Consider the following 10,356-nt stretch of genomic DNA (forward strand, 5'->3'; position numbering starts at 1 on the left):
GTGTGTCCTTACAGAGCCACATCCTGATCATTTGATCAGTTTTTCCAAGTTATCAAGGTGATTCTGAATCCTAATACCACATCTGTTTTCTTAACTACTGGGAGAAATCTTGTTTTAGTCACTTTGGCAGTTTTTGTAATGGAGGTGGTTTATTCTGTGGGGCCCATGGGAGGAGACTGTGGGGCGGCTGGTGTGACCGAGCTGGTGAGCATCAGCAATACAAACCAAAGCAGTGGCTGGTAGAGGAATTACTGGTTTATTAATGCAAAAATTACAGCATATTCTGCAGTTTGAGCAGAACTTTGTGGCCCAAACTATAGTCAGTGCATTGAGTGTAATCAGGCATTGAGCAGGAAAAGAGAGGCGAGGTCTGCCCCAAGCTGACCTGCAGGCACTGGGGAGGTGCGGGCACCGAGGTGACCATGGGGACACATTCAGCTGCTGGCAGCAGCGCAGGAACGAGGAATCCTCATCCCCAAAGCCTGCTGTGCACCTTTTGTCCCAAGGAAGCATTGTTTCCTTCTCCACTCGGTCCCTCCTGCTGCCTCTCGGGCCATTTCCCAGCATCAGTGGATTTTCTTTAAGTGCAGGTGAATGCCGTTCTTGGAGCGAAGGATGATCTGAGGTATCTTCAAGGGGGGATTGGTTGGGTCGGGGGACAGCTCGAAGCGGAGCAGGGTCAGGGCCAGGGCCACTTTCAACTCGTTCATGGCAAACTGCTGCCCGATGCAGTTCCTGGGATAAAGCAGCTCAGCTCAGCCTCCAGGCACAGCAAGCACCCAGGGGATGTGAGCAGGGGGGACCGGGGAGAGGGTCCCCTGGCACAGGCTCCATTGGGCTGAGCCGTCCCCAGGGATACACGTTTCCTCTCCCCACTTCTCTTCCAAAGTCCAGTACTTTACCTGATTCCAGCAGCAAAAGGCAGAAAGGCGTGAGAGTGCCTGCCAGACGTGTTCTCTGGAGAAAACCGCAAAGGGTCGAACACCTGGATATGGAGTATTGACAGCAAGAAAAGAAGCGGTTATTTAAGGAGGAAAGGTACTGACTGGTATCCTCAGATACACCCCATAATTTATGAACAACCCCATTGGAGAGAGGATGCATTTCAAGATGGACTGACACTCATCCACCAGACCCCCATGGTTTCCATGGAGCCGTGCAATGGTGTTGCCAAGACAAATCAGACACAGCAATGATTACAGCTGAATTCACCACCTAGAATCTGAGCAAAACCATCTTTTTGTCTGTTAATGCGAGAAGCTTTGTCTTGCTGGTGGTGCAGCACCCTGTGAAGAGGTGCTAATGCTGCCGTGCGACGACCACCAGAGCCTGAATCACCCGAAACACGGCAGCTGCTTCTCAGCATCCCAAAGATGCTGAGAAAAGATGTGCAGCAGCAAGAGGGCCCCGCTGTCCTAACACACAGAGCAGGAGTTCAAAGAGGTGCAGCATAGGGTGGGAAAGTTATTAGAAAGGCACTCCAAGACTTACCAAAGGATCTTTCCATACCATGGGGTTTCGGTGAATGGCATAAATGCTAATCGCGACGACGCAGCCTGTAAAGCAGTCCAGGAGGAGAAAAAGGGCTCAGAGGAAAAGGCCAAATGATTTTACTGCTGTGATGTCAAGCGGACATGGGACACACAAACCTTCTGGCAGGGTGCGTCCGTCGTGGAAGGTGATGGGTTTGTTGAGCTGCCGGGACACGCCGGGGACCGGCGGGTAAAGGCGAAGGCTCTCCTTGATGCACATGGTGCTGTAAGTCATCTTCCCCAGGTCCTCCCTGCAGAGACAGGGAAATTAGAGCCACTCCCTCCCTCCCACTGCCCCCTTGAAATGGACGGGGTGCACAGAGGGAGCCACAGCATCCAGCCATGGGCTGCTGCAAGCTGGGGACTCCACCACCTCTGAACAACTTTATCCTTTCAGCAAGGTTAAGCACAACGTGACAGTAGGACACAAAAAGCCACGACTACAACGTCAGCAACATGAAAAATCAGTCCCTTAGCATTCCAGCTTTCAGGACATGAAGACAATGCTTGCTTAGGAATGACTGTAATGGGGAAAAAGTCACCAGAGGGGGAAATGGTCAGCCTTACCACTGAAGTGTCTCCCGGTTGCCCAGGATGCCCTGGATCTCCTCCCTGCAGCGCGCCTGGTGCTCGGGGTGCAGTGCCAGGCAGTACAAGAGCCAGGAGATCCCGCTGGCCGTCGTGTCGTGCCCCTCGAACATGAACGTGTCCACCTCAGCACGCAGGTCCTCATCAGACAGGCTAGCTCCATTCTCGTCCTAGCAGCCCAGAGAGAGCTTCAGTGGCCCCAGCTAACCCAGGAGGGGACACTGCAATCTTTATCAGGGCCCTTATCAGATTGTATCAGGGCCCCTTTTCATTTGTAAATCCCTTTGTCCCCTTTATATTAAGACTGTGAAATCCCTCTCGGGGTTGAGCTCCCCAGCAGGCCCTACCAACATCTCAGTGGCTGAGCGCCAGGTCGCCTCAGCCCCTCCTCAGCTGGGCAGGACCAGGTATGGTGTTTTTGACTGATCTAATGGCTCGTGTGGCCCTGAGTACCTCTGGGGGTTTGTGGCACCCCCACCCCCGCTGGATTTTGCACTTTATGGCCCTGCCTGCTGCTGAGTGTCCTCCTTGGCCAAGATGAGCCGTGCACCTGTCAGCACCCACCTTGGCACAGAGCAGAATGTCCAGGAAGTCCAAATGCCTCTTCTTCTGGATCTTCTCAAATTCCTGTTCATCTTTAAGGGACTCCTTCCGCTCGTGGATCACCTTGTCTGAGCAAGGAAGAGTGGAAGGTTCAGCAGGGGCAGGAGATGCTGAACCTGGAAGTCACCTCCTGAATGCAAAGCTCGCCCGAGGGGATGTCTCCTACCAGTGCATGATGCATTTGGCACATGTATTTCTGCATCCCTGACAGTTTTGGCTTTTTTTAGGAGCATGACAACAAATGACATACGCATTGCCATCAACCACAGTAGCAGATCCTTTTCTGCACAATTCTTTGCCCACAACAGACCCCCTGGTCTGTCCTACCCACCCCTCCTGCACTGAAATCATGCCTGGCCTGGAGAAGAAAATCATTCCTGCCAGCAGTGTTGCCCGCAGTGCTCATCCCTCCATGTCGCCAGTCATATAACAGGAGTGTTTCCAGAGGAGAACCCCTCTGAGCCCTCTGTTAGCCCAGTTTAATAACCCAGGAGCTGTCAGACCCCTTGCTTCATGCCCAACATGAGCCATTGCTGCAAGCTGCTGCTCTCTGTGGATGCTCGCAGGATTGGTACATGGGCAAGGAGATAACTCACCCAGGCTCTCATACAAGTACCTAATTCTCAGCTCTGGATGGGTTTCTTTGGGCCAGAGGCTGCAGCAGTGCCAGCTGATGTGGCAGATGCAGAGTCTGGACCATGCCTGCTCCCTGGAAAGCTCTTCCAGCCACCACGAAAGCTTTGGGAGCTGATAAAGATAGGGCATACCTGTGTGGTCGTGAGCGAGCTGGCAGACCTTCCTGAACCGGAACCCGTGGGGGCTGAGCCAGTAAATGAAGTCGTTGTGGTAGGGGAAGATGCGGAGCCGCTGGTGCACCATCTGGCACAGGTCGTAGACGGCCTGGATGTAGGTGTTTTTCCTGGGGAGAGGGGAAGAGAATTACACCACTGCATGAGCTGGGACAGGCAATAATACCAGCCTGAAGCCCTCGCCATCCACAGCCCACCTGGGGTTCCTGAGCAGTGACTAACCAAGTATTTAAGGCATAATGGCATCAGAAAGACCTCTTTAAGCCTAGAAGGCTGCTGCACTTCTACTTAGCAAGTGCTTGCCCAAGTGACTTGAGTCTGAGTGGTCAAAGTGGATCCGGGAGCATCACAACAAGCAATTTGCCCACTTCCCTTCTGAGCTGCTTTCCAACAGGCCTTGTGGCAGCCAGCACTGACCTGTTGGTCTGGCAGTTGCTGTTATAGCTGAAGGCACATTTCATGATGCTGTCGAGAGTCATCAAGCTGACGTGCTCGAAGAGCTCCACTGGTTTCCCATCAGTGGCCAGCTTTTCCCATTTATCCTATGGGGTAAAGAAGACAAGAATGAGAAGACAAGGGGCAGTCCTACAAGGTCTGCACTCAGCCTCCCATTAGGCGAGTGCTTGGTCTTGGGTATGTCCCAGAGGAATGGAAAAGAGAAAAACTGCTGTCAGAATCCCAGCAAGGGGAAGCCAGCACCTGGCCTGATTTGTCTCAACAGCTATCCACGAAACTGGTGGACCAAAAGCTGAGAAAAGGAGGAGAGACAGGAGCACGGATGCACCTGAGGTCTTCTCAGCATGAAACCAGGCTGGGAAATAGGGCTTGCATATGCAGCTTTATGTCTCTGGTAAAGATTGCCACCTTGTGGCATGGCCTGACACGGCACTTTGTACCGTCTGCAAGTGCGAAAACTGCACAAACTGCACCAACGTGCATTGCTAAAGCCTTCGTGGCTCTGCAGCCCCCGAGCCCTGGCTGCTCCCTGGGCTGGCAGGAGGGAGGACAGCAGGGAGCTGCACAGAGCTGCTGGGGGAGAGCTGGGCAAAGCCCTTGAGCTGCTCTGGGGAGGCTGGGTGGAGGGGGACAAGGAAAAGGAGCACCCGGAGCTGCACCAGATCCTGCCTGTCCAGGGGCAGCTGTGCACAAAGCCTCCAAGCCCTCACCTCTAACCCACCCTGGTTTCCATCATGCCCAGCACTGAGGGGTGAAAGGACACTGCATCTCCGTGCATTGGGCAAGCCAGGGGCTGCAGTCCAGCTGAGGGTAGGATGACAAATGACAGCCTTTAACCTCAGGTCACGGTGTAGCTATGCCCCAACCATTATATTTTAGGGATTTGTTGTGAAATTTTATTTACTTTGGTTTTTCATTTACAAAAGTGCCTTCGGCATCATCCCTACCAGCATCACGTTGGTAGACTCTGCCATCAGGGCTACGTAAGGCTTCAGCACGTCGTAATGAAACCCCGGCGTCAGGAGCTTTCGATGTTGGTGCCATTTTGGCCCGTGTAAGATCAGCAACCCTTTCCCTGGGGAAACACAGGCAGCGCATGTTTCCGTAGGCACAAGCAGAACGATTTCACCTGTCTATGAACACAGCCCAGCTAAAGGTGCTAAAAAGTAATAATTTCAGAAAGCTTTTTGCCATAACTGCATCAAGGAACAAGTGCAATGCTGCTTATTTATAATGTGTTCTTGGCTAACTTCAGGGTCATTCCTGGAAGGTAAAGTCCTGGGAATACTTACCAATCCACGGGGTGAGGTGTTTATAGCTGATGTTATCCTTGGGATCTGTGAAAAAAAAAAAAAGAAAAAAAAAGAGAGAGAAAAAAGAAAGAAAGAGAAAAGAAAATGGTAAACATTTCACCAGCATCAATCTACCAGTTCACACCTGAAGGCTGGCCCTGCAGTATTACTTCGGGTTTGGTGTGAGACAGAAGTGGTGGCAGCCTTGCAGCACTTATTGCTATTTCCTGCCAAAATAACACTGTTGGGCCCAGTTGTGAAAAAATGTATAAAAGCAGATGCTCGGAGTGGAATAAACAAGAATATTGGTCGTCCAAAGTCGAATGGATATGCTGTAGGATAAATGATTAACCCTCCCAGACAGCGCTGTCTAGCACCTCTCTGGATGCACCAAACCAAGAGCTCCGCACGGTGACTGTGGGTCTGAGCCAACATCAAAGCTCCAAGTTGTCTTCTTGCTGTGATCAGGCACCAAGAAGATGACTTTTCAAGGAGCACTTGAGGAAGTTAGATATGTTGGCATGTTTCAGGTAGTTTTGAGGGCCCCTGGTCCCTTGCAGCCCTCGGTGGGCCATGCGGCTGTGTGCCTGGAGCATGCAGGACAGGGCACACAGGAGCCAAGTATCTCCATGCCTTTGGATGATTTCTGCAAGGCAAGTTATTTGTGAAACCCTGCCTTGCTGTGAATTGTCATCCTGGCAGGGGACAGCTGCAGTCCATGACTGCTCTCCACAGGGGGATGCATCGTCTCTTACCTCCTCTGGCAAACAGGGCCTTGGCATAGTCGGGGTCGGTGACAACCAGGAATGCCGAGAAGCTCCCAAACCAGAGAGGGTGAGCATACAGGTACTTCCGTGACCACACCTCTACTTTGTCCAGCGCCTCTTCCTCTTTGAGAAACTGCAGTTGTGGAAAAGTGAAAAGAGAAAGAATGCTCAGATTCAGTTAAAAAAAATAAAATCTCCTAAGCCACTGTCTTAAAAAGCTCATGGTTTTCCTGCACCACAAAACCATCACCAGCAAGGGGTGGTTCTCCCTCCAGGCTTCCCTAGCATGAGAAGCAGTCATGCTTGTTACTTTTGAACATCATATAAAGTAATTCTTCCTTATCAATTAATCCTGGGCAGGTGTGTGCTGCCTATCTGCACATGCGTGTTCGGTGCTCTTTTTTCACAGCCACTCCAAAGAACTCACATTTACCCCAGAAAAGACTCTGAGGAGCAACACGTGAACACCATCACCAATAGCAGTGGCACTGGATGGTTCATTCTTTCAAAGTGATCATCGTTTTATTGCTTTTACAGCCGGTCGCGTTGTATATTAAACAGGCAATAACCAATGAACTGGTTAGATGGCTTGGTGGAAATGTCTGGAGTTGCAGGCAGGGAAGAAAAGGTCACAGAAGCAAAAACATGCACAAGTTTCTTTAACAAAAGCTGCTCTGACAATCTTGCCACTCCACCCACAGACCTAGTCCGGCTGTGACACTGCACAGAGGGAAAGGATTTGGTGAGCTAGGGCTGAACCAGCAGCTGCTGCATTGACCAAGCTGAAAGTTTAATTATACTTGCCGTGCAATGAATTTGATATGGTGTAGCAATTAGCCACAATGTCACGTTATTTACTGAGTCGAGGGAATGTTTGCTCGATTACTTTAGTGCTGACTTATCGTGGCTTTTCGTGCGTCGAGCGTTTCTCAGGCCGTGGTGGTTGGTGCTCAGTTAGCCACCCACCCGGCCTCGCCCTGGGGAGACACAGCAGGTGTCTGCTCCATGGGGCCAGCCCCAGCTCAGGATTTAGGACTTACTAAAGAGAACCACACATTCCTCCAAGTTCAGGGGGCCAGTTCTCCTCCTAAAGGCAGCAGTCCTCCCCAGCACCCACCTGCCAGCCTATACCTTAGGAAATGTCAGCAGAAAGGGGACTTGGCACGGTGCCTTCAGACACCTGAGCAAGTGACAGTCCCTCGGACACAGCTGCTTGGGTTTCCTCCTGTCGTGCAATCAGAGAAAGCATAAACATGCTGGCAGTAACTGGGACAGCAGTTAGCCTCGCTGTGCTCAGCTTTCCAGGGGTGGCAGAAGTCCTAACGCCACAAGTCTTTGCACCTAGCCTTTTGTCTGGAGCATCAGCACCCAGTTTGATCCATGCTACTGAGACAAATCCTTGCGCTGGCAGAGAGCAGAGCGAGTTCTGTGAAAGGAGAGATTGCCCCCAAGGTGAACCACCTCTGCCTGTCGTGCAGAGGGGGTTAAAGTCCTGCATGTTGCAGAGGAACATCAACCATCAGCTCCTGCTTCCTAACCAGGGCTCCAGATATGAGGAATGCATTTAGTGTGTGGTTTTTTTTTGTTTGTTTTTAAAAAAACAAACACACAACAACACTTCTATTTCTTCCTCCCTTGGGTGCTTTAAAAGACAAGTATAACCCCTGCTTGGTTCTGAGGAAGAAAGGTAATAGCCCGATCTCACGCCGAAATGCAAGACTTGGAATGGATCCAACCTTAAAAGCATCTGGGAAGAGGCGCCTAAAGGCATTTTTAATGACCACACACTGATAGCGAATGAAGCACAGGAAACGCAGGAGCTGAAATCTGACCACTGTGCTGCACTAACACAGCTTAGTCAAAAATAGGCTTGCTCTCCTCCATCGGGTGCTAAAACAGGCGAGATGCACACAGAAAGCTGCCGAGGGACTGACATCCTTCCTGGACCGTGGGCAGCTCCCCTGAGGTTCCCAAAAATTGTGACTGGAAGTGCAGCCAGGGCCTGGCACTCTGGGTTTTCACCAGGTCATGCCACTTCAGCGAGACAGAAGGGCTCTGTGCCACCTCTCCTGACACTAATTTCCACCAAGTGACTTGGATAAGCAGAGGCTAACACCTGAAAACGCTTTAAAACAAACAGTGATGCATTCCCAGGAGAACTATCTGAGGCACCACAAATATATCTGAGATACTGACCTGAACCAAAGCTGGCACTTCATTACTTTAAATCGATGGAATAGGAAGTCTCGGTGTTCTCCCTGAATGCAGCTGCCAGACATCCCGTTAGCTCCTCCTCTAGGTGCACATGGATTTTGTACTCAGCATATGCCTAGGGCATTTACAGCTTCCTCGCTGGCTCAGCGAACTGTTGTTTTTTCGTGAATTTAGCAGCACTTAACCAGTAAAACTACCAGTAATTCTTCCTCAACAAAGCAGAAGCTTGTCAAAGGTAAGAGGTTACTTTAGTCCAAGGTAAAGTTGACCTGTGAACAACCTAGCAATGACGGGAGAGAGTGATCGGCACCAGGGAGTCAAGTCCCATCTCAGTATAAATTGGCACAGCCGAGAAACTGGTGAACACACTTCATTAACTGCAGTTTTAAAGTCTAATTGGCAGCACAACAAAACCCCGAACTGGCCTGTCCTCACATTCACGTTGCCAAAAGCCGAACTGTCCTGTCCAGCACAGCAAAACTGGGGCTCTGCGGCGCGGACGTGGTCTCTCGGAGGTCCTGTCTCCAGCAGAACTTCTCCACCCCTATTTTTGGGGTGTCAGTTATTTTTGGGGTGCCATAGGTTTGGTCAGGGTGGGGAATCAGCAGAGGCCAGGAGAGGTCAGGGTGATTTCCGAAATGCAGAATCGCAGAACGGGCTGGGGTGGAGGGGACCTTAAAGACCACCAGCTTCCAGCCCCCTGCCACGGGCAGGGATGCCACCCACCAGATCCATTTCCCCAAATCCCCATCCAGCCTGGCCCTGAAGACTTCCAGCGGGCATTAAAAAGCTCTTCCACCGCCTCGTGAATTAAAAACCTTTCCACATGGGGCAGCCCCCCTGCACCTCGCGGAGCTGCTGGGGAGCCCAACACGCTCGCACCCTGATCCGTGCCAGCAAGCACGCATCTTGGGATTAGTCACGCAAGCCACAGGCGCTTATAACGGGACTTTTTGTGCCCACGGGCGTGTTCAGCCGTGGCTTTAACTCTTCCTTAGGAAGACACATCGCATTAATGCCTCCTTCCCCCCCAGCCAGCCGCCGCCTGCATCCCCCCGCGTTTTGCAGGCACCGCAGCGTGCGGCTCTCCCCAGCACCTCTCCCCACGCGTGTCCCCCCGTCCCCACGCGGGGTCACCTCCCTGCTGCCCCCCTTCCTCCCCTGTCACCCCTAATCCCCCCGGGGGACCGTCTCCCACCCGCATTTCCCCCCCACACACACACACCTCGTGGACGTGGCCGAGCAGCCAGTGCGTGGGGTGCCCGGGGAAGGCGGCCAGAGCCCGGAGCAGCTCCCTCCGCCGGTGGTAGAGCTGGATGGCCTTCAGCAGCACGCAGCTCAAGCAGAAAACCCCGGCCAAGTGCAGCACCCGGGCCACATCCACGCCCAGCCAGGTCGCCTTCATCACCCTCCGCCCCGAAAGCCGAGCTAAGCCGCGGCTCCGGGCGGCTACCGGCGTCCTTGTCCCCACCGGCAGCCAATGCAGGGCGGGGAGGCAGGGCCGGGAGACCGAGTGGAGGCCAAATCACGGCACAGCTTGTTGGGAACGGAGCTGCCAGCCCCGGGAGATGCCGCCCGCCCCGAGTCTTTCCCCCCCCCCCCCCCCCCGGTACCGGCGGCGAGCCCCGCGCTGGGCTGGGGGGCAGCGGGGCTGCGGGGGGCCCGCGGGTGCGGGGGGGCTGCGGGGGCATAAAATAAAGGGATGCGGGGCTAAATGTCCAACAGTAATCGGTGTTAAGCCAGAGGAATGCAGGGTGTGTGTCTGGGAAAAAATTGGGGCTGGGGGGGATTCAGGGTTTCGCTCCGCAGAGATGCTCTTAAATACTCTGTGAGCAGAGCACTTCGCACTGTGAAGGTGCAGCTTAAAGCTGGCTGGGACAAAATCTGAAGATGTGGCCACCACGGTGAGCTAGGAGTCTGGCTATGGGACTGGTACTGGGCATAAAACAGCCCCCAAAAGCCCCAAGCTGAGGGATGTGTGAGGCTGGGTGGCCGGGTGTTCCCCACAGCAAGGGGCTCGGGGACTGGTATAGCCAGGCTGTGGGGACAGAAAGTGTGTCCCTTCATGGGGACAACCCCATGGCACCGGGTGCTG

General features: G+C 53.0%; 1 protein-coding gene across 1 annotated transcript; it reads right to left on the reverse strand.

The window, feature by feature from the left end:
- Positions 1-237: 237 nt before the first annotated feature.
- On the reverse strand, positions 238-9,755 carry CYP4B1 (cytochrome P450 family 4 subfamily B member 1). Its single transcript, XM_068690433.1, has 12 exons — positions 9,487-9,755; positions 6,036-6,180; positions 5,281-5,325; positions 4,936-5,063; positions 3,950-4,074; positions 3,491-3,642; positions 2,685-2,791; positions 2,100-2,290; positions 1,650-1,783; positions 1,492-1,556; positions 903-985; positions 238-735 (listed from the first exon to the last, which is right to left on the reverse strand). Exons 1-12 carry the CDS (start codon positions 9,664-9,666, stop codon positions 567-569), a joined length of 1,524 nt encoding a protein of 507 aa, XP_068546534.1. The 5' UTR covers positions 9,667-9,755; the 3' UTR covers positions 238-566.
- Between the last annotated feature and the right edge of the window lie 601 nt (positions 9,756-10,356).

The sequence above is a fragment of the Anas acuta genome, chromosome 8, assembly GCF_963932015.1.
Source record: "Anas acuta chromosome 8, bAnaAcu1.1, whole genome shotgun sequence".
In the NCBI taxonomy this organism is placed as follows: domain Eukaryota; kingdom Metazoa; phylum Chordata; class Aves; order Anseriformes; family Anatidae; genus Anas; species Anas acuta.

Excerpts from the sequence above, each read along its gene's own strand:
- CYP4B1 (XM_068690433.1), bottom strand. The coding sequence starts at position 9,666 with ATGAAGGCGACCTGGCTGGGCGTGGATGTGGCCCGGGTGCTGCACTTG. Across the intron at positions 5,326-6,035 it reads GGCCCTGTTTGCCAGAGGAG|ATCCCAAGGATAACATCAGC; the intron begins GTAAGAGACGAT and ends TTTTTTTCACAG. Across the intron at positions 5,064-5,280 it reads ACACCTCACCCCGTGGATTG|GGAAAGGGTTGCTGATCTTA; the intron begins GTAAGTATTCCC and ends GTGTTTCCCCAG.